Genomic DNA, 26,294 nt, shown 5'->3' with positions numbered 1-26,294 from the left:
CCATCATATCAATTCCTCCTCCGCTCACTCTGCTTCTTCCAATCCCCATAATGTGATTCCTGCCCGTATCTTCACCGTAACATTCTCCCCATATCCCCATCCTGACAACTCGCCATGGCATGTTGCTCAGAGAGGCTCATACCGTTCTCCTACTCTAACACATGTCCATGTCATCATCCGTTTAATGTCGTAACCAGATAACACGTTCATGCACGCATTACATTGTGTGTCGCCATGAGCAGTTTGCCAAGCCGCACGACCAAGGGCGTATAATATAGATCTGCGAGAGAACTTCCACATGACAGAGAAGCATTTTGCTTTCGGTTGCCCACCACCATGCAATCAAATGGCGTCCTGTTCCACTACTAGTATGTAAAATGCACTCAAGGACTAAGGACCCTATGTGATTACTTGGGGGACACTCTGACTGGATGTTTATCGTCCTCGTATTACAATACATGGAGCTAGCATAGGCCGTCGTATGGGGGATCGGGGGGGGGGGGGGGAGAGCACCGGGTGAGCGCCCCCTTTATTTATTTATTTATTTTTTTGCTAAAACAAAATAAATAAAAAGACAAAATAGAGGGGGGGGGGCGCGTGCGCCCCCTTTAATTTTGTAAAGGCGCCCCCCTTTACGGAATTCTTAGATCCGCCCCTGGTATATGTTTTCATTTACATTTATATATATATATATATATTTTTTTTTTTTTAACGTTTATAATAAGTATGTGTGTGTGTGTGTGTGTGTGTGCGTGTGTGTCAAATATCCAGTTTTGTTTCTTGTTTGTAATGAATATCATATTTGTATGTAAGGTTGCCCGAAACATAATGTCGTAAACAAGTCGATGGAATTTTTTATTTTTCGTGTTTAAATGAAGAAGAATAAAGATTATTTGGGGAAAAGTGTGTGTATGTGTGTGTGATGTAAATCATGATATTACCCGTTTCGTTGCGTTGTGGCCCCTGTAAGTTAAATGAGAAATGAGTTTACATATAATTTTTTTGAAATATCCTTAAATATGCTTATCTTTCCCGTCCCCATTGGTACCAATTTTGGTTGAGTGTAACTTACTTGTCTGATCCAATTAATTTGTACCGACAGCTTACAATCTGTACTCTAACTAGCTAATCACTAAAGATTGTGAAAAGTATTTTGTCGTCAGCTGTTAATGCCTTGCTTCTCAACATTTTTTTTTTTTTTTTTTTTTATCCGGGGCCCACTATGGCTTCTACTATTTTCGAGGCCCAGCTATATAGATCGAGTACAAATCTTTTTAATCTTAATATTTTTCGCCGTCGATTGAGAAGCGCTGGTTTAATCGAGTGATTGATATTATAGCATCATGGCGTGTATAGTGGTGATGTGGTTATAATTATCATGTAACCATGTTCATCCAGTCGGCCTTTTGGTAATTAGTGCGCTTTTGTCGTGTTTTATTTCAGTGTGATATTACTTGTTTGTCTGCTTTGTTTCCAGTTGGTAGAGTCAAGAGCATTGTGCGAGAAAATACCATAAGGCGTATAGAAGCCTCGCTTTGGTTGATTACTGGACAGTAGATATGTATTTCGCAGAGATGAGGACGTGTCTGATACAGACAAGCTATGCGTTCACCCTATCTTGCTACTGGCTCATTTCGGGCTGATACTAGCCTTTTGCAAAGGCTAAACTGATACCGTCAAATGAAACTGCGCTCAGCCTTCTGCACTGGATTAGCACTAATCACCATCACTGACGGCGTGTAGGACTAAGTTAATAACATGTCGATAATATTTGTAAGTTATTGGTCCTGCGAGGTGAAGTGGCCTCAACGTGCCCGTGTGAGACCAGTATCCTCTCGCGCGATGGGTTGTTGATTGCTATAGATGCTAATGTTTACTGCAGAAATGATAGATCAGGCGCCAACATCATTCAACGCTTAACAGACAGCCACGTGTCCGGTGTTTACTGTCGGAAGTGACACAATGTCAGTGAATGCTGCATCATAATAATGCGGTATAATGCAGAAGGTGTGCGTGCCCTCCGTAGTGGGTCCCCTACGTTTCAAGCAAATCCCCAGAAGCCCCCCCCCCCCCCCCCCCCAACAGACACACACACTTTTTTTATCCCGGAAGTGGTACCCAAAATATTTGTTTTTCCTTTATTTCTGCTTGTTTGTTTTTTTTTACTTGTCAGCTGATTAAACCCGAAGTGGCATCAGAAAATAAACTGCCAGCGCCGGCCCTATACCGTCAAACCTGCCTTAGCTGTCACCTTTCTAGAGCGCCCGCTCCCCCCCCCCCCACAAGAAAACGAGTGTTAAAAACCTCATCTATAGCGGCCACCTGTATCTAACAGTCACTTTTTGGCTCCCTTGGGTGGTGGCTATAGACACTTTTGACTGTATAGTTCGCCATCAGGGAGAATAATCTTATGACGATTAGCCTTGCGCCCATCTCTATATAGGTTATGTTTATGTATATACACTAAATGTTACTTTGCGTCTTCCACTATCTTAATTGCTAAGCTGCAGTCCGAAACCGAACAAGTCTATATTCTATTGGACGTGCCATCCAATGGACTGTAATAACTTCAAATATATATTTACGTTATGTTTAGTTTCTTTAGATAACTGTAAAAGACAATATACCTGACAATAAGTATTTAAACAACATAAACAGCACAATATATATATATATATATATATATATATATATATATATATATATATATATATATATATATATATATATATATTATAATATATACATTTGCAGGAGAGGGGGAATATAAACCTCAAAAGTGAAATTCCAGGATTTACATGAGAGAGATTGAGGAAGTATAGTGTGACAAAGCTCAATGGTTTTCTCGTATTGTTACTGCTTAATGGCAAACACCCTCGCTATTTATTAGATAGTTTACCTTTGTGCAGTTGACACATTACTTTATCACGTTACGCAATGCATTGCACAAAAGGTGCACGTCTTTGTTATATAGATTCTGAGATTATCCCGCGTTCATTCTCAAGTACTATCGTGTTGAATCTCGACGTTCCTTTCCCTGTGTTTTTTCCATTGCTCCAACTATATAAAACTTAAAAGGCTCCACTTGTACCTGTCCAAGTGGTCCATTTGCAGTCGATGATATAGAAGACTCTAATACTATATACCAAATAATATTATACGATCATCTCGTAGCAAAATTGTTATATGAGAAGGAGGGGAAAGGGAGAAGCTGACAAAGGTAAAAGAGGGGAAGAAGAAGAAGACAAAAAGAGGGAGAGAAAGTAAGAAAGGGTATTATAGTAAAACGGCAGTGATGGTGGATGTAGCAGTAACACAGATCTATATAGTATAGAAATTTTATGTATTTATAGCAGTAGCAAAAATTCCCCTCCCCCATTTTTGTTAACTCTTCATTCAATTTCATTAATTTCTAACTATTTTTTCTCATGAAAAGCTTACCTCGTCAAATCCTAGAATTAATTTTGCCAAATTGTCATAATCATGTAATTATTTCAATCAAATTTAAGTTCTAGCATTCAAATTCGTTCAAGTCTTGTAAGTGAAATCGCCTCTGTCTTAATCGAGTTGGAAAGACATATGAATCAACGTCATCAAATTTTGTCGTTCAAATCAATTTTGTCAAGTGTTTAATCAGGCCCCATGTAGAGGAAAAACCAGCTGGTAATTTTATAACATCTTATGCAATTTTATGCATGTAGGCCTACTGATGGTGCATGATGTTAAAAGTTCATCATTTTACCTATGTCTACTTTATTTCAGAAGAGTGCATTTTTCTTTTTATCTGATTATTCAGCGCTGCAATTTATGACGCTGTGTACATGCTCCTGTGAGCATTTCTGTGTGATATAGTGGGTAGTGCGTGATGAAATTGAAATGTGTTTTGTACTTATGCTTAGAGCGATATTAATGCAATGAGTAAACGATTCGATTCTGCCGATAATTACTGCGTTTACCGTACATGTGGGAGAAGATTTAGACAAAACTGATTTCGCTGTCCCGTACTTGGCTATTAAATGACCGAAAAGCACGAAATTGGATCACAAAAATATCTCAAAATTGATAGACAAACTTTTGACGAATCAAAGCGAGCGTTCGCACATTCCAGAGTGTCGGGGGTGAGATTGAATAAGATCGACAGTTAAAAAAAAATGATATAAATCTAAATACCTAGATTAGCGGGAAGACCTTTCTTTACGTTTTTCCGTTTGTATAGCCTCTTGTCTACTCCTCCTACATGTAGAAAATAAACAAAGATAGATACATTTCTGAAGCAAACATACACAGAAGGTTCCGTATGCTATAGATATATAATATGGAATATATATATACACACACATGTGTATATATATATATATATATACATATATATATACATATATATCATATATATATATATATATATATATATATATATATATATATATATCATCATAGAATCAAAGCTCTCATTATCGTCATTATCACATTTGTATTCTTGTATTGATTCTTGTATTATCCATATTGAGCTTTCACGTATGGCTCCACGATAGATACTTGCCTTCTTCAGAAGTCTTGACAAGACTCCTGAAGAAGGCATAGGACGCCGAAAATTTGAGTCGAATAAACTCATGATTTATTGACCAAAAACAAAAGCATTGCCAGTTTGTTTATTCATTTCTTATGTATATATATATATATATATATATATATATATATATATATATATACAACAAGAGATACACTACAAGCAATTACTGCCATGATATTGACCATAACAAATTGCAATTATTACGATGTCTTCTTACACAAAACTTCGATTACTGCCTCTATGCTATACTGCTTCTGTTTCTGCCGGTGATGGTGATGCTACACCGCAGTGCTGACTATGCATTTACCATTATCGTTGCTTATGATATAAAATCATTTTCCCTTTCAATTAATGTTTATCACTGATAAAATCAAGCAAAAACAATTAGAGGAATCATGACGAAGAGCTATAACATTGTGCCCTAAATCTGCAAATGTTAAAGTACAAAAAGTTCGTCATTTTCCCCATCTCAATATGCTAGTGAATAATAAATGAATGTGCTAACCTTGACTTACAGAATAGAGTACATGCCTAAAATTAGATGAATCAGAATTACGTGAGCTGTATTATATAATTGCTGATTATTGGCAGAGTTTCATTTATCTTGACAAAACTGTGGTGTTTAGCAATTAATATATAAATGAGAAGAGGCAATGACGTCATCTTTTCAAGTACCCCATCGGGTTGCACGTACGCACACACACACACACAGACACACACACACACACAAATCGTATTTTGGTCAAGAATGAAAAAAAAAGGGAAATCACTTTCCAAACTCTCTCTTCGCCTTTCTTTTTCTTCAACTTTATCCAATGTCTATACATCTTTGAAGACATTTATCAGATTATTTGCCCCTGTTTATCTTTTTTTTTTTTTTTTTTTCGATACTCAATTCGACCTGAGCGTGCAGTGGTTTTTATAAATGGGCGTGGCCACAGGGGTTCAAAACCGGACTTCCAATCTATAGGAAGCAGCTGGAAGAGTCTATGATAATAATGGACTTGGGTCCATTATTATCGTAAATACTCAATCTTGAGTGACACACGCCATTAAAACAAAACAGCAACAACAACAACTTGGAGTGGTCTCCTTGGGCACAACTTTCTTGATTTCTTTGTGACTAGAAGGTTTAGAATTTAAACGCCTTCATGTTAACCATGTTTCAACAAGCAAACTGGTGTCCTAATACACTTCTTCCAAATATCGAGGGCACATTCGGGACTTCCCGAATGTAGAAACAAATTTGTTGATATTTTGGAAAAGAAAAAGAAAAAAAAATAATCTTGTATTAGTAAGTCAAAAGTGGTGTGATATGGCAATCGCTTGAGAGTACATATCTTTTGTGTAGTGCGTAAGAAATATAGTTCCGTGCAAGCGCTTAGTTTATCAACGCAGATTCTTGCTCTGTGAAATAAGTGCGCGCGGTTGTGTGTGAAATTCGGCTGGCCCGACTGAGGATCTACCCTGTGCTGTGTAGTAGGAAATCGCCTTGGAAATATATCATAGGATTCATAACTGTGTTGGCTTTTTGGAAATTTAGTTGCAGGAATACACTGCAAAACTATTTTAGACCAAGGTAAGTTCATAAGATCGCTTGCATTTGGTTTAGGATGCTTTGGTATTTGAGTTACACTCTTCGGGTGTGTGCATTCTGCTGTTGTACAGACCTCCATCCGAGCAAAGGTGTTCAACGGGCAAGTAAGTCGCCGAACCTAGCGGCAGACATAACGGTATGGCTTCGCGTGTGTCACACTGCACGGCTTCTTCTGTGTGCCCACCACTGCAGTTTACTCCAGTCACAGCTTGCAGCTCGGGCTGAAGCGGCGAAGCTAAAATCAAGCCGTTATCATATCAAGGCTAACATTTCGTTTGTTAGACGCCGCTTTAACAAGGGAGGACGAAAACAGTGTTCATCATAATTAGCATTCGCCCGAGCCAAATAAACATTTTCGGTTGAGCCAAATCGTAGCTCGGTTGACATCATTCGATGATACAGATGGAGAATCACAATTGAACGTTGCGTTAGAATCTATCCGTGTGTATTTCAGTGTTCGCCCATGGCCATGCCCATCCCCCATCACAGAACGTAAATTACGTAGTATAGGCGCCCTAAGTAAATTACCTGTTCTATGCACTTCAAGTCATGGTAGACCTATTTAATGACTGTACTTATTTAGATCAGCTCACGAAGCAATTTTTTGCTGATTTACAAATACAATAAATGTGTTTAATGTTTTATTTTCGTACATGATGACGGTGTGATTGCATAACCCTACCTTACCTACACAGTCTATCGTATTAAAGTTTGTTTACCCTTAATTTTGCCGTTAGTTTTAAGTAGGACCCATGTAATACAGGAATATCAAAAGTGCATGTTTTGATCCCTGTAGGGTTGCCATATCATTCAAAGAGAATTAATGATTTGTGTATTTGTGAAATGTATTTGAATGTGAAGAATGCAAAAACTGGTTGCTTTAAGAAGGGTCTTTTTTACTACTACTAGTTTAGATCATCTCTAGAATACTAAAGATGTTGGGCCTAGAATTTGTATGTTGGGCCTAGAATTTGTATAAAATTTATTATTTAATTAATAAATAAGATCATCTAGGCCTATTTGTGATTGAACTGCTGACCTCTCTACTACTAGTAGTACTGTGATATTGATCTGTGGACATATCTGGTCCAATAAATGTGGATGCAATTACTTCAGCTCATCATTTTAATTTTTACTGTTGTGATACTGCTACAAAAGTGACATTTTCCAATGCCCTTTGAGATGTGTGACTTGGTCTTGAATGGGGATGATGGGACCCCATCCCCTCGCTGCCCCACCAAATGAGTAGACAGAGCTCCACATACCCACAATGCACTCCTAGCTATCCCATCTCACCCAGTGCTCACATGCAAAATTCTGTATCAGGAAGATTAAGGAAACAAAGTGAATTCCACTCTGCAGTCTTTGTAAAATTTGTCATACACACTAGTTATGGGTCACAGTCTTTCTATTCTATATTGTGAAAAATAATTGTTGAGATGCATGCTACATTGTTTGTAATTTTTAAAGGCAATTGTGGAAAGTACAGCTCTATATTAGCAAGCCGGAGCGAGGTATTGCAGTACATACTCTAATAAAGTGGGAGTGATATTAAAGTTTTTAAAAACCAACAGAGTTTATGACTGTAGTTCCACTTTTTAACATTTGTGGGTTCACATAATTATACACCTGTCAATGGAGTGAAAGATCAATTTATGTATACCACAATCATGCATGATGGGGCAATAGGGAGCTGTGTAATCAGCAACATGGCATTTCATGCTGGGTATTTGACAAGTCAAGCCAGCCGTGGTATTGCCATGACATTGAGGAGGAGTGAACGTGATTGCCTGAAGGAGATTAGGCATTGTTAGGAGCAGTAGGCAGTAGGGATGGTAAAAATGTATTATTACAGAAATCACCATTTGCCTGCAGTTTACAGTCATCTCATACGTGAAGGCAGATGCTGCTCAAGTGCCAAAAGTTCAGACAGGCTTTAGCATTTAAAAGAAAGAAACAGCTACAGTAGTATATAGCTGATGATGTGTTCTCTACTTTTCAAATGTACAAATGTATTATCAAAAACATTAGATAGGTTTTGTTTTTTTTTCTGGGCAGTTTAATTAGATTCTGTGGTCTTGTTTGCAGACAGTGAACTGCTGGTCATCCAGTTATTAAAATGTTAAAACCTTAATGCCTTCAGTCAGTTTTTTTTTTTTCAGTATTTCATATTTTTTGCATATTACATCTCTATGTATTTGTTGTCATATTGCCAGTAAAAGTTGTAGGTCAAGTTTTGTAGTAGAGTCATTTTTGAGGGAATCAATTATCAGTTATATATTTTAGGTTCATTATACAGGAAGTGATTTTTACTGGTCAGGGACCGTTGGACCAGTGCCAGTGTGCACTGTTCATAGCACATTAGGCCAAAAGTACAATGTATTTTGTTGGGTTGTAAAATGTGCACATATACACAAAATAAAGTATAATGTCTCTCATTCTCTGATGTGAGCCTGTGAGCAAAGTACAATTAGCCGCTCATGCACAAATTAAATTCAATGTTTCAGTCAAAATGCAGCTTTGATCATAAAAATTGGTTGCCATTTTTACAAGCACAATGGCCTATAGATGTGAATGAGTCAATGCCGTGTGTTTACTCTGTAAACACAAACACTTTAGAAGTTATGTGCATTTTGTAGACCATGGTCTACCATTGTAGTCCCATCGTCTACCATTGTAGTCCCATTTCCTGTATGATTTCAGAGAAGTTGTGATCAGATATGCATGATACACAGTCCAAACTAAACATGTTTGGTGCCAACTGCATAGTAATGCAAAGTACTTTATACAATGTACACTTTATACTTGAGAAGTTCATTGAAATATAGACCTAGATGCACAAATGTGTCCTTGTCAATTAGTGTCCCTAATTGTCCTAAAATCATCAGGTGAATTGGTCCAAAGTCTCATGCTGTCTTGTGAAAATGGCTGGTGCACAGTGGTGTTCATGCTCTTCTGGTTCTTAAGTGTGTCATTTCCATTGTTTGTTTTAGAGATACCATACAAGCCATCTGGACTTATCACACCAGAGAGTACACAGCAAATGAACCTTTGCCTTCATGATACACTGTATAGTGCAATGGCAGAGAAAGCCTTGGTGTAACTCAAGTCTCAAGTTATGTGTGTACACACTTATGACTAACTTGGAGGTATTCTCTCTGACTGGCCCATTATCATGATAGCATCCACACAGCAAACAAATCGGAGGAAATGCAGGATAAGTCATACCAGTTTTGTTGATACAGCCGCCTTGGGTTGAAAGGAACAACAACAACAAAAAAAAACTACAAGAAGAAAAGAGAGAAAATGAAAGACTCTTGACAGTGATAGAGTGGAGGGCATTTGAGTCATGACTTTGCGAAGTTGATAATGTCTCTCTTCATCATTTGCTGTTACCCTCATTTGATGAACTGTTCACTTACAATGTGTCAACCTTGTTTAACAAATCAGAATTTTAGAGAACACGTGAATATTGTAATATGTGGTCATGAGTTCTGTACACTGTGTGTACAAGTGTACTTGTACGAGTATGTCATGGGTTTTAATACATGTAGCTGTGTCTCACTATTTTTCATGGTTCTTTCAAATATTTGCTCAAAATTATGAAAGGGATTGATCAGAGATTTTTTTTTCTATGTTTTACTTTACTAGCCCAATGTTACTACATCAGATGTTCTTTGTGGTTCATCTACCTCACTGTACATTTGAGTATTGTTCAAGATACTCAAAAAAGAAATATGCAAATCGATAAAAGCATACAGCGTAGCTGCTGCCTCATTCTCCTAATTCTGGTGAAGGGACTCACTTGGTCTCATACTAATGTACACAATACAGATTGTATGCACAGTGAGGGAGTGAATGAGAGTGTCTTTGGAGAAATACCTCCTCATTGTGTATTGCAGATATAGTCACTAGACCATCGCTTCTCTTCTTTACAGTGTAGGAAATTGTCATTAAGCCTGGAGGCATTTGCAGAGAATTACAATTATTGTTCGCACAGATACAGATTGTGCAGCGGGTAGAGGAAATCGGTCATTTAGGGAGAGGGGCTTTGGCAGTCCAGGTAATGCAAATTATTGGGCCCAGTGGCTTGTGAATGTTTCTCGTTAGGAAGTCAGGTTATTTGCTTTCACTAATGAGCTGGAAAAAAAAAAATGATATCAAGATATCCTTGCTGTATATTTCGCTGAACACCATTCACTTTAATTAGTAACAAGTTTATCCTCTTGTATAGTGTACATTGTATACTTGTACGTATACAATTTGTAAACATGTAATGTTTCTGTACACATACACTGTGTACATTACATTTGTCATTTGATATTTGTACACTTTGTGTAGGTAGGTGTTTTTTGGTTTGTTTGTTTGTTGTTGTTGTTGTTGTTTTTTTTTTTTGGGGGGGGGGAGGGTTGGGGTGTGAATGTATGCAAGCACATGTTATGATGTACTGTGTGAAGAAGAAACACCTGCTACATGTACTGTACCAGACACATATTCACAGAGACTGCACTTGTCCGTACACTTTTAGAGACTGTGGATTACAATTAGTGTGAAATTGCATGCAGACTTGGTTGATACATTGTATTGTTAACATTGCTTTGAGTGGAAGAGTGCATAGAGTGAATGTTTATTAAACTCACTAGATTTTGGAAATGTGATTTCAAGGTGCAGTTGGCGGTACTTGGCTGGAAGTATGTGTATTTTAAAATTCCAATTCTAAATTCTAATGTTTTGTCTACAAATATTTGATAAAAACATCATGAGAAATGAATTTTGTTTCATGTGCACAAATATTAGAGAATTAACAACTTCTTTTTATAGATACAGTTGCATAGATTCATTCTTGGCAGGTTTTTGACATGTAGAGTCTCTGCTTTGCTGTTCATTACATTGCAGGAGCCAGTAGACATAGGCCGTGAGCCATGTCCGTGGAAATGGAAAACAACGGTGTGAAGTGGGACACCAACAATGAAGAGAGCAGCTTGGATGATGGAGGAGCCAAGCTGTTCGAACGCTCCCGAATCAAAGCTCTAGCAGGTGAGATGGGACAGAAAATTTTTTCCCCCTTACTATCTTCACATGAATCTTCAGAAGAAACAGTTGTGCCATAGTGAAAGATGATGTATTTTAAAAGTAGAAATTTTCACACATTTCACACTGTCTGAAAGTAATTAAAATAATGTGAAAATGAAAGCATGCAAATGTCATTGCTTGTCATATATGCAGTACTACAAGTTTGTTTGATTGTGATCCTGCAAAATTAAAAACAAGTGAAATTTGTCTTACCTGGCCAAGTGAAAAGAATAATTCATGAAAAATTATCTCTTTTACAGTATTTTATCTTCCTGTTTGAGGCAGCATCCAGTTAAGAAAAACAGACTGAGACCACTTTAGAACAAAGATGAAGCAGTTGGCTGAATGACATTGTAGCAGTACAGATTCATGGCATGAAGAAGCATGTTTCAAAATTTCAAACATATATTTTTATTCTGGAGACTGTATTTTAGAAAAAGCTTGACATATTGAAAAGTTGAACAAATAATGTATTTTTGTTTGCTTCTCAGAGGCAAATGATTATAAATAAATGACCTATTGAAGTACCTTGTTTCAATATCAAGATACATTTCTGTGATGCGAGTATGATTTAGTAGTAGCCATTTACAGCAAATGCATGAAAGTTTGCAGAGTTTTAGAAAAAAAGTTCTTTAAAACAAGTTGTACTTCTTCCCTTTCACTCCAGATGAACGTGAAATGGTGCAGAAGAAAACGTTCACAAAATGGGTGAATTCACATTTACAAAGAGTGGGATGTCGAATCGTGGATCTATATACGGATTTATACGATGGACGTATGCTCATCAAGCTGCTAGAAGTTTTGTCGGGAGAGAAACTGGTGAGTATTTGAAAGCTGTTGTGAAATGGTCCTCGATGTCAGCCAAAATATTTTTGTTGAAGTTTGGTTGTTGTTTTTAATTCTACTGCTGCTTTTCTGTCCCATAGAGGCAGACTTTTAGTGACAGTGAGGAGGGCATCAGCAGTATATTGTTTGGAAATTAAAATAAAACATGAATGAATGAATAAATGAATGAATGAATGAAAAATCCCAGCAAAAAGCATTGCTCTTGGATTCACTTGTCTTTTTTTTTTAATCAATTTGTTTTTGTCAAATTATTTGGTGTCTGGTATTGATTAAGACACTGATGTCCCTAAACGTCTGGCTTGATTAGGTCTGATGCATTCCAGGGTTATGATAGTTAATACAATTGGAGACATTGAAGGGAAGAAAGAGAGAGAGAGAGAAATAGAATTAACAGGATCATGATATCATCCAGCAGGAATGAATTTTTGTTAACCTGGAATTTACGATTTGTAGGACCCTAATTATAAACATCAAATGCTTCAAATATCTAAATTGTATTTTTGACAGTTGACATAGGCCTACTTTCTACATGTGTATCAAGAATCAAGATTATAGCAAACCTGTTGCTTGGGTTTAGTGAAAAGCATTGAGGAAATTTAGGCTTTCTTCATCTTCAAAAGAGTAGGCTAGTTTTTCGTAAGGGATGCTGCTAGCCTGTGCAAAAAGCTGTACAGTATGGGTATTTATACCCACAGTACACTACACGTTATAAACTGTGATTATATAGTGGCACAGCAGATGGACCTATTATTATACACACAGTGATTGCTGTGGTGGTGTGTATTGCTCAATGCGCTCCTCTCCCATTCTCCCTCGCAAAAGGGTGTGTCATCCAGGTTGTATTCTGTGTGGCATGATGCTCGTTTGTGCATACTCGGTACACAGGCAGTCTGGTGTGCTCCCTGCTGGATGCTGGCTGTTTATGTATGCCCATACACTACTCTATACACACACACACACTGCTGGGGAATGTGTGACCTCGTCCACTCCCCATCACTTTGTGTATTTATGGTACACTTGTGAGGCAGTGACATCATTGCTAGACAGTGTGTTGTATCTCTAAAATGTATTCATATCATATCTCTGAGTGCACTTGTAGGTTTCCATCACCATAATGTAGGTCGTCATTTTGAATCAAACATATAGTGTGTGCTATACGCAACCAATTATTTAGTGTATGAGGCAATGTGGGATGATATACAAATCTATGATAAACATCATGAAGACGTGGAAGTACATGGTTTTAAATCTACAATTGTCCCTGTATCTTTTGAAGATAGGGAGTGGATTTAAGCATAGCTCAGTTGGTACTCTGTACAGTACATATTGCATATCTTTGCTTTTTTAATGATACATGTACATATTTGCGTGCAATATGTTTTGCAGAACAGACTCGTTCTTAATGAAGATTTTCAAGTTCAACAATTTTAGCTTTGAACATAAGATATTATTAGGATTACACGTACACATGACACGAGATGTGTTTGATGTCACTCAAATGTTTATTGTTTGTGTCAAATTTGTCAATTCCAGAAATTTAGAAGATGTAACTTCAGGGATTTATAAAATATTTCATACAGCTGTAGTCATGCCATCATGTTTTGTGTAATCCCAGAAATATAGAGGTTTTTGTAAGGTGTCTGTCACAGTGATTGTATTTGCATCTATTTCAAACACACCTAGCATTCAAGTGTTTGGATATTGTTTTGTACGGGGGTAGGCAGGCAACACAAAATATAAATTCGTAACAAGGTAACAATAAAGCTCACAGGCCTTAAATTACAATTCACATTACACTGTATTTGTAAGTTGTAGATTGCATTACCGGTCCTGTATGCCGGGGATGTTCTGGCGATATGAAGCAGGCCCCATACCAGTGTAATGTTATAGTTTAGTATCGATGCATTCTGTGTAAAAGTTTAGGAGATGGTCTGTGTATGCCTATATGGTAGTACACATTGTATGACATCCGTGTATAGTAGATTACTAGAAACCTAATTTATCAATGCAGACATGCCTACGTGTACACTGCAGCTCATGATCAATGGCATTTAACACAGATCTTTGAATATTTATAATGTACCGACCAGTATTTTAAAAGCCCACAGCATCCAGCTTTGGGCCACCAATATGATATTCAGTGTGAGTTTCATCACTTATTGTTGACTGCGGACATTATGTACCATATGGTGGCTTTATAATCCTCCCAAGTGGAGTCCATGTACAGTACTGTGTTTCCCGCCAAGAAATCACAATGGGGATTGATCATAAGTGTTTATGTTCAAAGTCTGAGTCAAGTGTGCTGCTGCAGTTAAAGGCGCATAGTCCCGGTAGTGTAGAGGGTGCTGTTGATGATACTGACGATCACCGTTAGCGTTGATACGAAGATTGCTGAAGTTGAGCTGTCATCAAGAGAAAAGCGCGTAGGTGTTGCTAAGTAACGTTGCCTTTGTTGTCTTCTCTGCGCATCACGCAGTCTGTAGTCTGTAGTAATGCCAGGGTGCGTGCATATGTGTTCCTTATTATGACATCACAAAAGAAGTTTGCTAAAGCTGTCATGCCCTCAGCCGAATCATGAGCCGAACTGTGATCGGACCACTGGCTACAATGGATGGGACTTCTTCGGACTCGGGGAAGTGGGCCACAGCGTAAGCGCCAAAGAGGAGTCGATAGCATAGGTCTCTATAAGAAACCTGCGCCGTGCGCCTGCATATGCATTTGACTAAAACACCGGGACCATGCACCTTTAATGGAAGTATTGTACATGTAGGGCCTACATTGCTCATGCACATTTGTTACCATATAAGTGCTTCAGTACACTGATAATGCACTTCGTACATACAGTGTAAGCCTACAGTACATGTCGTAAGTGTTCATGACAGATGTACATTATTACAGGGCTTCTTCTTGTCAAGTGCATTATGTACATACAATGCAAAAACAACATTTTCTATGCTTTTTTTTTTGTTTTTTCAAAAAGAAGAGTGATAATCTAATAGAGAATTTTTTTTTCACCGATACTACACTCGTTACATAACAAGAAATATTTTTGAAGATACAATGTAAATTATACAAAGAATATTTTGAAGATATTTGAATTAATATATATTTTGGTTATTTTCTTTGTTTTTCAGCAGCTTTAATTTAAAATATCTCAAGTTGATAAGAATCAATATTATCTTCATCAGTTTTGACATTAAAATTTTCACATGTTTGTTGGTTTGTCAAACTTCTGCTATTTAATTTATTGTTTCTTTAAAGATGACAATCATTCTGCACACAGCAGTCTTGCTAACCGTTTCTATTTCATATGAATATGCATAGTTTTCCTAGGAAAGAAAAAGCTCTATCAAATGTATGTTATGACTATCTGTTGATGGAATAGTAGTGGAGCTTGGTGAAATTCCTGTCTTTGCAAATGTTAATCCCATTTTCCCCTTTTTTCAAAAGCTGTAGGGGTGGCAGGTATACGCAATGTCAGTGAACTCCTGTATAAAAGCATCAATATCCAGTGACTCGTGTAATCAAACAGATAGTAGGCACTGATTATTGGGAGTCACAAGTGAGAATACTTTGTTGAAATTCAAAGTCGGTCGACTGAATACACCATACATGTAAGGCCTATTGTACATGTTAACCCGTTGAGGACGGACTATTTGCTACAAGATGCATTTCCTATAGACACCAACCCTCAGGAGTACACTCGGGACTCATCCTCAATGGGTTGTATGCGTTGTATGTTTGAAGGTTGTAGAAATATGCTTCAGCCACGCCTGCTCTGTTACATGGATTTAAACTCATTGGCCCGAATTCACAAAGGTGGTACAAATGAAACCATGGTTTAAACCATGGACAAAATCTATGGAGCGCCAAGTGTTGCATGGAATATTTCATTACGAAATCAGTCATTTCGTCAATGAAATGATTATTTTGTAATGAAATGACAACATTTGGTAACTAAATGAACACTTCGTCCACGAAATGATAATTTCGTTAACGAAGCGGTCATTTTGTCGACGAAAAGACCAATTTCGTAACGAAATATACCGTGCGACACTTGGCACTCCACAGTTTTTGTCCATGGTTTAAACCATGATTTCATTTGTACCACCTTCGTGAATTCGGGCCATAAGGACTCAACAGTAATTTTGTCTCTGGTGGCCTGTTCAGGCCACTGAAATTATTGAATTTGAAATGTTCGTGGCCCAAAACAGAAGTGCTGAGGTGCTACACGGTACATTGTATTTTCAATCTTAGTTGCCTGATCAGTCTAACAAGAGATATGGAGCCTATGCTTCTTTTTTTTTTTTCTTTTTTTTTGATTTGGAGGCCAGACATTAATTTTGTTGAGCCCTTTCATGTAGCACAATGTCTAACTATGAAACAATGTCACACCACTCCTTGAAATTGGAAGAGCTACATTGTACAATGTACAGTACATTTTACCAAAGGGGTGTTATAACAGGGAAATTGCCAAGTTCTTGCATTCAAAGCAAAGGCAACTTTTAATACTATGACGACTCCCAATTTAATACTAAGAAGACTCATTCCAGATGACATTTTTATTCACAAGTGAACCTTCAAGGGCCAGACAAGAGAATTGATCCCATCCGCATGTACAGCAGAGATTATCAAACACAGCCCGCCCACACAGTTCCACTTGGTTTCGTCGAGCCAAGAAAAGAGCCCACAGTATGAGTCGAGATGTGCACCTCTTGTATTTGCTCTCTGCAGAGTGAGTCATCCCGGCCCAGGCAGGCTCACTGAAACGTGGCAAGAACACAGCGTGTGGATGGGCAGTGTGGGAGTGGAGGAGTTGTGTCACACACAATGTAAGACCCACGGAAAGATAGCACGCAGTTGTACATTTTGTATAAAGCCGATGAGAGAATGAAAGCAATTTTCCCATTCATTTGTCAGGTGGCTTCACGCCGCTGCAAGTGAAGAGAAACGGCAAAAGATAGTCTGAGGCCCCCCCCCCCCCCAAAAAAAAAAAAAAAAGAAAAGAAAAAAAAGTAGGGAGGTAGAAAAAGAGATATCTCTGATTGTCTGGTCCTCGCTTCCCATTTTATCAACCCTGGGAGGAAGGCTTCCTTTCAATTTGCAACCAGTCCTGCCACAATGAAAGCCTGACCCTGGAGCAATGTGCTTATTATTAATTCAATGCGTTCTTCAGCCACCGTGGAAAAAAAAAAAAAACATGTCAGGGATATTGGTCCCTTGATACTCTGTTATTTTCTGTTCAGTAATAGTTCAAATACTGTAGTCTCCCCCATACATGTACTGTATAATGTACAAGTGTATAATTGTAGTTCCAGTGATGAAGAGGAGTACATGAAATAGTAGGCCTTCAGTGTACATTGTAAGGCCTATATAAGATAAATGTGTTCAAGGTAACTTGTTTGTTTGTTTGTGCCTTTTTTTTTTTTACAAAATGAAAAACTGATAGGCCTAAATATTGTTTTCATATGACAGATTTGTTCTAGATATTATGTAGCTTTTTGCAGCCAAATGACAAGGGATGAGATTGGAGTATATTATGTTGCAAAGAAGTTTAAAGGGTTCATGGCGTACATTTATGTACTGTACATTGTATTTTCCAATAATGTGTTGACATTATTACTGTCTTGTAAAGTGAGTGTTATACACTGTATTGTGGCCATATATGAGTCAATATTGCAGAATTTATAATGAAATTGAAGTACATGTACTACGCTGTATTTTATATACAAGTGTGTTCATTAAAAGTAAGGAGTGTGTAACAAGTAGGCCTACATGTATGGTACTGTACTAGAATATTACATGTACAATGTACAGTTGTATGTTGTACATGCTCAACAGTAATTCTTTTCACATTGCGGCAGTGACATCTGAAACATTGTAAATCTGTTTGAGAGATTTTTCAGTGATCAGTCATGTTGTGTTCTGAGAATGTTTTGTGTTTAAAATGCTATGTTCATTGTGTCTGTACAAATATTGATTTAACAGATGTAGGCCCTGAGCAAAATGAGCCGGAATTTGGACAGTTATGATTGAAACAACTTGTATTCGAATGTTCATTATACAATTCATGTATGTCTTCCTGAAAACATTGTCTTCTGTTTGCATTTTGAGTCTTCTTTGTTATGACTTGAGCCACTTTGCTGTCATGATAATTACATATATTTTTTTAACATATAGTGTCAGTAATGTGACATTTTCTGCAACTCTTTATATGCCTCTGTTATACATTGTATACACTGTAGGCCTATATTTCTTTTACTCCACATACAACACGTACATGTAAGTACCAAGAATATTTTGATGCCATGGTTCTTTTGAGGTGCTTCATAAGACACCGTAATGTGTTAGATTACTGTTGATATTCAAACTGATGGGATGATACAATGTGTAATTAGCCAGATTTTGCTCAAGCTCTTGTCTTTGATGATTGCTGTGTTCTTACATATTTGTTTCAAAACTTCATGTATACATACAACTGTATTATGTATTTCTTCATCAAGATAGTTTTCCTGTTTAGCACCGAGTAGAGTCAGTCACACATTGCATCTTACACTGTACAAAGTTTAGAATTGCACTTACAGCTGTATATTGTAAATCAAGCAGGTAGGGTATTGCACATTATGACAGTGCGTCAGATGATTCAAACATCCCCCATCATGTGGAGATGATTGTTAGGATAATGACAGTTTGATGCTGGAATTTCCTTTCAATCAATAGTCCATCCAACATATCGTCGCCGGTCACACGAACTGACGAATCCCTCAGGTTTGCGTAAGAATGACAATTCGAGAAAATCGCGTTTGAAATTAACCCATTTTTGACTTATGGTTGCTACACTTTCATGTCTATAATTTCCAATTATTTTTGTAGTACATCAGCCTTCAATTCTTGCTCTAACTAACGAAGTTTTTATCGAATTGTATTGTTAACAAATAAGCGGGAAGTCGTCAAAGAGCTGCATGCATGTATTTTCGGTCTGCAAAGAACGTTGTCATTTTCCATGTGTGTCCATTGTGATGTACATGTACATTGAGGGTTGTTATTGTCAACGCATGTATTACATAGTACGCGCACTGTGCGCGCGGTCAATGAACTGTTGAATCTCAAAAACTACACGCAAGTCAATGCGCACTGATTCGTCGGTCACCGAACCGTCGAATCGCCTGATTGTTTAACAAACGCGTCTATGAGGAAAACAAATAATTTTCACAAATGGAATTACATACTTCTACAAAAGTGATAACTACGTAAAGATTACACCGAATTGCACACTGAGAATTTCAGAATATGTAGTATGGAATGTCTACTATCGAAATGATTGAAAATCTCAAAATCAAAAATTTGACCCAAAATCGAGTGATTCGTCGGTTCGTGTGACCAGCGACGATATGTGCTTCCATCTCATCTTTTCTTGCACCATATAATCAGAATTTGCCCAGAGGAGAGGAAATTTTTGTTCCTGTAGCGATAAAACTTTGTGTACTCTGTGCGGCTTGTATTCTGTTCAGCTAGACATTCGGGGGAAAACTAGTCGGCTTTCTGCCATTACATGTACATGTACAGCTGTATCTGCTTAATCGTCCGACTTAAAGGCAAAATATACTCTATTTTTTTTTAACATTGATATTTGCAATATATTTGTATTGTAGGCCTAAGTATTTTGATGACATATTAGCAAAACTATGCTTGTTTACACGTACATGCTTTGTACAGTTCACAAGACTGCTTACAAGCCTCCAACTGAAATTCACAAAAAAGGAAAAAAAGAGAAAAGGCTATATCTGTACGTGTACAACATGTACAATAGTGTACAATACACTTACAGTACCTTCACATGTACATTGTACGTATTTATGAATAAAAGTGCACATATTGTAGGATGGACAGAAATGTACAGTATTTGTGTAACAATGTACAGTACTGTATTGATGAAATATATACAATGTATAGTGATTTTTAAAAATTTGATGAGTTTCAGACAATGCTGTAACATCTCTTATTTACAGATTTACATACTTCATGTATGTACATTGTACAAGTGTATGTATCCAATCTTCGTTGTACACTTTGACAATGTGTACTTATCCAAAACTTACACACTCTGATTTTTATCTGGCGTTTTCATTTGCATTGCTGTTGTTGCATGTGCAACATGTTTCCCAGTCAACAGACCTCTTGTTTTCTGACTGTCATTGGATTAAATAAGATACTACATGTATGTGTACATGTATGTGTACTTGTTTTGGAATAACTGTTTTAAGATACAGTTGTACTCTATGAAGGTACTCGTGTACAATTTACACATGTATTGTGACACTGTATCCTTAGCAGTAGCACATGCAATTTTTCGGTAAGTATGATGTGATTTAATAGTTGTTGAATGTGGCTGCATTAAAAAAAAGTGAAACTATGGCAAAAATAGAACAGATTATTATTATTTTTTTTTTATTTATGACACATTCAAATTTAGACACTTCATCATCACATTGATAACCCCAGATGCTTATTCATCACATTCACATATTGATTGTATGTGACATCTGTACGGTATCATGAATGGTGTTTTTGGTCGTTTTTGTCTTTCTGCCATTTCTCAGCCCAAACCCACCAAAGGCAAAATGCGGATTCACTGTCTAGAGAATGTGGACAAGGCGCTGCAATTTCTCAAGGAGAAGCGAGTACATTTAGAGAACATGGGATCACATGACATTGTAGATAGCAACCACAGATTGACCCTCGGTCTCATCTGGACCATCATCCTTAGATTCCAGGTAAGCTCCCTTCGAAATTATCTTTATTCATTAAATTTAATGTTTGTGTGTGTGTTGTTGTTGTTTTTTTCTTTGTATATATTTGTTTAATCCCATGATGGGTTCTGTCTAAAATGATGTAAATTATGGATTAGGCACGGTATAATTTCCTTTTTGGAAATTGAATGAAGTCCGAGGTTCCTCTCAGTGCAATTTCAGAAATGGTTTCAGTAGATAGGTTTTATCCCAACAGATATTAAACTCTCCTCGCATATCTGAATGGGCATTTGGACTAGGCCTCCATACTTGTGACATGCACACTACATTGTACAACTTCTGTACAGTGCATACCCACAGTTACATTGCATGACAAAAATAAACAGCTGAGGTACGTGTACCAATGTCTCCCTTAATTTTGCAGGAGTCACTCTAAAAAATGAAATCTCTCTTCACTTTAGATTTGACAAACAAATATCAATGCCTGCCTGATAAGGGGATTATTGAAAAAGTGGAAATTTTCATGCCAGTAATTTTTTTCACGCTCGGCCAGGTAAGATTAATCCATTGTCACAAAATCACAGCAAATAGTGATATTGATATTGGGTATATTGTTGCGTGGGGGAGGGGAGGGGGCAATGCTGATTGCAGTATTGATCATGATGTGTTGCTGGAGGAATTATTCATGACATGTAGTAGAGTCAGTACTTTTGTGATTGTCTGTGTAGAGGGAAGCATACAATCACCTTACATTAGCCATACCTGTCTGGCAATGGTTACAGCTGCTGAACATGACCTTTCTGTAGACGGTTCCAATGGGAGCCACATTCACGGCGAGGAATGCTTGTCTTGCATTACCACACAGAGGGGGAAAGGGGGTCGCTCCCACATAACGATCTTCCCCATGTGCCCATGGATCGGGCGGCCATAACGCATCATTCATGTCCCGCTGAATGAAATAGTGGCCCGAGCGTGACGCACTGGATTGCATTTACAGATTCCGCCGCTGTCTGCCCCCTTGCGATAATTTAGGTTAATCAGGATGTTGGCAGGTATTTGGGGCTGGAACTGCTCCAAACTGTGTTACCTGATATAGAACAGGGTGTGTATAGTGTGTTCAAAAAAGTGTGCACAAAAAATACATTAGATTTTGTCCTGCAGAATTCCTCTCCCCCCCCCCCCCAATTTTCCTCCATGATAATATTGAATGTAGACTTAATATGTTGTAGCAAAAAAAAAAAAAAGAAAAAAAGAAAATAGTATTAGCTCTAGGGAAGAAAAGTCATTTTTGTTGACTCTACCAGTCAGACCTGAGTCTCTGAATAATATGAGTATTTCTAGTATGGGTTTTGTTGAAGAACACAGAGATGAAAGGGTTGCCTTCTTCCTGGTCTTCTACAAATGGAGCTGCATGTATTTCTGTAGGCAGGATGTACATTGTATCATACTTCTGGTCAGAATACAATTTTAACTGAACTCCACATTAGTTTATAGGGCACATCACAAAGTGGCTGCAAGCCAAGGGCGACTACTGTCGCCGAAGCCTGTCATTGACTCGCAGCTAATTAGAATCACACATTTGGAGCACGCTCAATGCCCACTGCGTACAACTCCTCCGCCACCGCCGCAAGAAGATGCTCTGTCAACCAAGCTTGGGCAGATACGGCACAATGACGCCACAGACGGAACTCATTCCGTGCTGCGGAGAGGACGTGTGTGTGTCCCCCAATCAACCCAGCCACTCCTGGGTTGGGCATCAGAGCCATCAGCCATATTATTCAGGATGATGTACACTGTACAGACTTGCGGACTGATGTACGTTGTAGGACGAAGGCCACCAGCCATGTTCTTTGCCTAAGCTCAGACATGGCCTGCATGCAAAATTGATAATGGAGTTATTCTAAACCCACCCCCCTCCGCACTAATAGCATCACACACACACACACACACACACACACACACACACACACACACACATCGTGCAGAATCATATTTCTCGTAGAGCTCACAATGAGTGCACTCAAGTTTTGCAAAGGTAGAAATGCATCCAGAGGTATTATGTCAGTATGATGATGAAAGGGTAAGGCGCATATCATTACACTCTGTATGATAATAAAAGGACACTTTCTTTTTTATGGGGGGAGGGGTAACAACGGTCTCCCACACAGCTTTGGACAGATAATGTGAGCTATATTAACACTGTATATCGTGTGTACATGTAGCTACTGATGTAAATTTCATGGTAGCTGTTAGAAGATGTACAATACATTGTATATTCGGAGGAACAAAACACAATTTCAAAACTACAGAGTCTACTTCTTGGCCAAGCAGCTATTTTACTTGTATTGCAAATGATTGTGTAATGTACCGCGAACATTAACTGTATTTACTACAATTGTACAAACAATTTTATTTTTTTTTTTTGCACAAGTAGAAACAGAAAATGATGTGTGTTTTTTTTTACATGGAGTACAATTACACTTCTTTAGGTGGCCCCTTTTAGAGTGAGTAGAATCTGATAGAATTCTTTGCATGTGGGTTGAAATCCCTGCCTCCACATTTCAGGACAGGCAGTGGAAGAATGCAATGAGAGGGTGCAGTGCCCGGCTCTTGTCATCCTACACATCCCCACCCTTCCCAGGTATGAGCCCTTGCTTTCATATTTATGAATGCCTGGATCGATGGCGCATTTTTTGTACCAAATCACCACTCAACAGCACAATCTGCCAGCCCCCCAATTGAAAGTGCGTTCACACGCTGAGGGACCATTCGGCACACGGGTCCATTATCGGGTTGGTTACTGACTGCAGGATTGTGTAGGCGAAGAAAAGTGGGAGGAAGGGAATGATAAGGTAATATGGGACAAGGTGGGGGTGGGGGTTGGTAGTTGCCCAAGAACGTGCTTTTGGCGGAGGGTTCGCCTCACAGTCCCCAGGCCCAGAGGAAATGCGCATTACTGCTTGGGCAAACACCACAAAACTTGATTGCAGTCTCTCTCGAATGTATATCTTGAAGCAGGCCATTCTGCCGACTTGTTTATCCCTTGATTAAGATTTCCTGCCATTCAACATTCTATTTGTATGGAGCAATATATGCAGAGCAAGAGACAAAAGGACACCCTCCCTCCTCAACAACAGCAACAACAACAAAAGATGTCACAGCTATAGTAAATATTGCCATGAATTTATGGCCGCTGATGGACGTGTTATTTCTAAACCTAGCGGCACAAATTTGCTACCAGGAGAGTAATGTTCCCATCAGGTGTTCACTTACCTGTAGATGTAGATCAAGGAAGACAAATTATTCTGACAGAGATTTGTCATTGCTTTGTATTTTAGATGATCAGATCAAAATTTGAACATTCACTATTCATGTAGTAGCATGAGAAGAATTTTTCTTTATTTCATCAGGGATTGGGCAGCGATATACACCTGTATTTAAGTAGAAGTACTAAAAGAGCACATCAGCAGCTATTTGTTTGCAAATTATTGTAGTAGTCAATTTTTTGTTTTTTATCTATTAACAAAAGAAAATAAAAAGTGACTGATCATATCAATTAACAGCTGATATTTTGTTTTGATGCATCTGGCATTTATTGCATTATGATAGTTTCTCTTTAAACAATGAATATTATAGAAAAAAATAAAGCAAAAAATCTACCATGAATATTACATGTACCTATTGTAGGGCCTACAAGGTAATTTCATCTCTAGTTTTTGTGGGCAAACAATCTTGTTGCCTCTTTTACTAATTGTAATTGTTATATATTCTTAAGGCACTTTGTCCCAATCAGAAGTTCACATTTTCCACTGTAACAGCTTACACCATGATGTTGGACTTTTTTATTTGAAACCATGAAGTTTGAGTTAATCCCTGGTATCATCCATGAGTGCTGTAATACCAAAACAACAGAGTGTGTGAAATATCATTGACCAGGGGGTTCAACATCATAATTGAGATTAATTGCTTTTTGGGAAGACGCAGGTGTACCCATTTGCCAATCATTAAAGCCCGCCAACACCCTCACACAATGCTGCGCGTCCCAGTGTCAAACTAGCAAAGTTCCCAGGTCTTTTTTTAGCAACCTCCTCTACGAGAAAGTTGTTGGTCGAGGCAGGCAAAACCCTTCGTAGACGTGTACTGCCCATTTGTGCCCACTTCTTTTGACTGAGAGATGTGGTTCAGGCCGGGCCTGTTAGCATGATTATGCCACCCTACCGCAATAATACCAATGGAATGGTTCACTTCATTCGCCTCGTGAGTATTAACATTTCCGAGCTTTAAAAGACTTGCAAATTTATTTCCATCAGTGGTAAAAAAAGCTGTGTTGAATCCAGAAGTGTCCTATTGTGTCCAAAATCTTGTGTACACAAATGATGTTCTTGTATTTGATGCAAATCAAATTGTTTTCCCCATTCTGGAGGTATGGCAGTTGAAAAGGATGTTGTTGCCTATGGAAGCATTAGATGCATCTAACACCAACAACAACAAAGTGTTGTTTGTGTGCAAGAGATACGGTAGGATGGAGGGTTGCATTGTTTTGTCATTGGTCAATGTTGGTCATTATTGGTGTATGCTCATCGGTGGGTGCTTTTTACATTGGCACCAACACAGTGCCATATACAGTGTATTTGTTTTGATTGACATTTGCCATTGTTATATACCTCCACCGTCAACAATCATAGATTCAAGACATCAGTTTTGAGGATGAAGACAACCAAGAGACGCGATCGGCTAAGGATGCCCTCCTCCTCTGGTGCCAGATGAAGACGGCCGGCTATTCCAACGTCAACATTCGCAACTTCACCACCAGCTGGCGCGATGGACTGGCCTTCAACGCGCTGATCCACAAGCACAGGCCGGACCTCATCGACTACAACAAACTGACCAAAGTCCAGCCAGTGCAGAACCTCAACAATGCCTTCAACGTCGCTGAGCAGAAGCTGGGGCTGGCCAAACTGCTGGACCCCGAAGGTGAGTGATGTGATTTAGCAAAGAAAAACGAGTGATGCTTGTATTTGAGGAGTTCTTTCCCTTTCCCCACCCCACCCCTTTAGCTGATCCCTTGTAAATATTGCTGGAAAATAGTCTTTCTCGATACGTATGTACCTCATACATTATAGATGAATCCGACTTCAGACTACTGTAACTTATGGTGGCCATAACTGGGGGTGGGGCTTCCAAAGAACAAAAGCACTTTCAATGGTTGTGCAATGAGCAAGGTGCGTTGCTATGTCGGTGCATAGATTATCTTTTGTTAGGCATACTTGAAGCCCCCAGTTTGAAATTACCATAAAAAGCCCATTTTACATTTTTAGCTCTCCTGAGCCAAAGGCTCAAGTGAGCTATTGCGATCGTTCTTCATCCGGCGTGCGTGCGTCGTGCGTCTTGCATCGTGCATAAACTTTTTACATTTTCATGTTCTTCTTAAAAACCCCAAGACTAATTTTCACCAAAC

General features: G+C 38.3%; 1 protein-coding gene across 1 annotated transcript in view; it reads left to right on the top strand.

Moving 5' to 3' along the window:
- The first annotated feature begins 6,009 nt into the window (after positions 1-6,009).
- The window catches only part of LOC140235264 (spectrin beta chain, non-erythrocytic 1-like), a 72,820-nt gene continuing 52,535 nt past the window's right edge, over positions 6,010-26,294 (top strand). Inside the window, exons 1-5 of the mRNA XM_072315300.1 lie at positions 6,010-6,149; positions 11,064-11,204; positions 11,908-12,059; positions 20,687-20,860; positions 25,522-25,810. Of these exons, the coding sequence (XP_072171401.1) occupies positions 11,090-11,204; positions 11,908-12,059; positions 20,687-20,860; positions 25,522-25,810 (730 nt within the window). The 5' untranslated portion in view covers positions 6,010-6,149; positions 11,064-11,089. The remainder of the gene's footprint in view (positions 6,150-11,063; positions 11,205-11,907; positions 12,060-20,686; positions 20,861-25,521; positions 25,811-26,294) is intronic.

The sequence above is a fragment of the Diadema setosum genome, chromosome 1, assembly GCF_964275005.1.
Source record: "Diadema setosum chromosome 1, eeDiaSeto1, whole genome shotgun sequence".
In the NCBI taxonomy this organism is placed as follows: Eukaryota; Metazoa; Echinodermata; class Echinoidea; order Diadematoida; family Diadematidae; genus Diadema; species Diadema setosum.
This window is presented reverse-complemented; position numbering and strand designations above follow the sequence as displayed.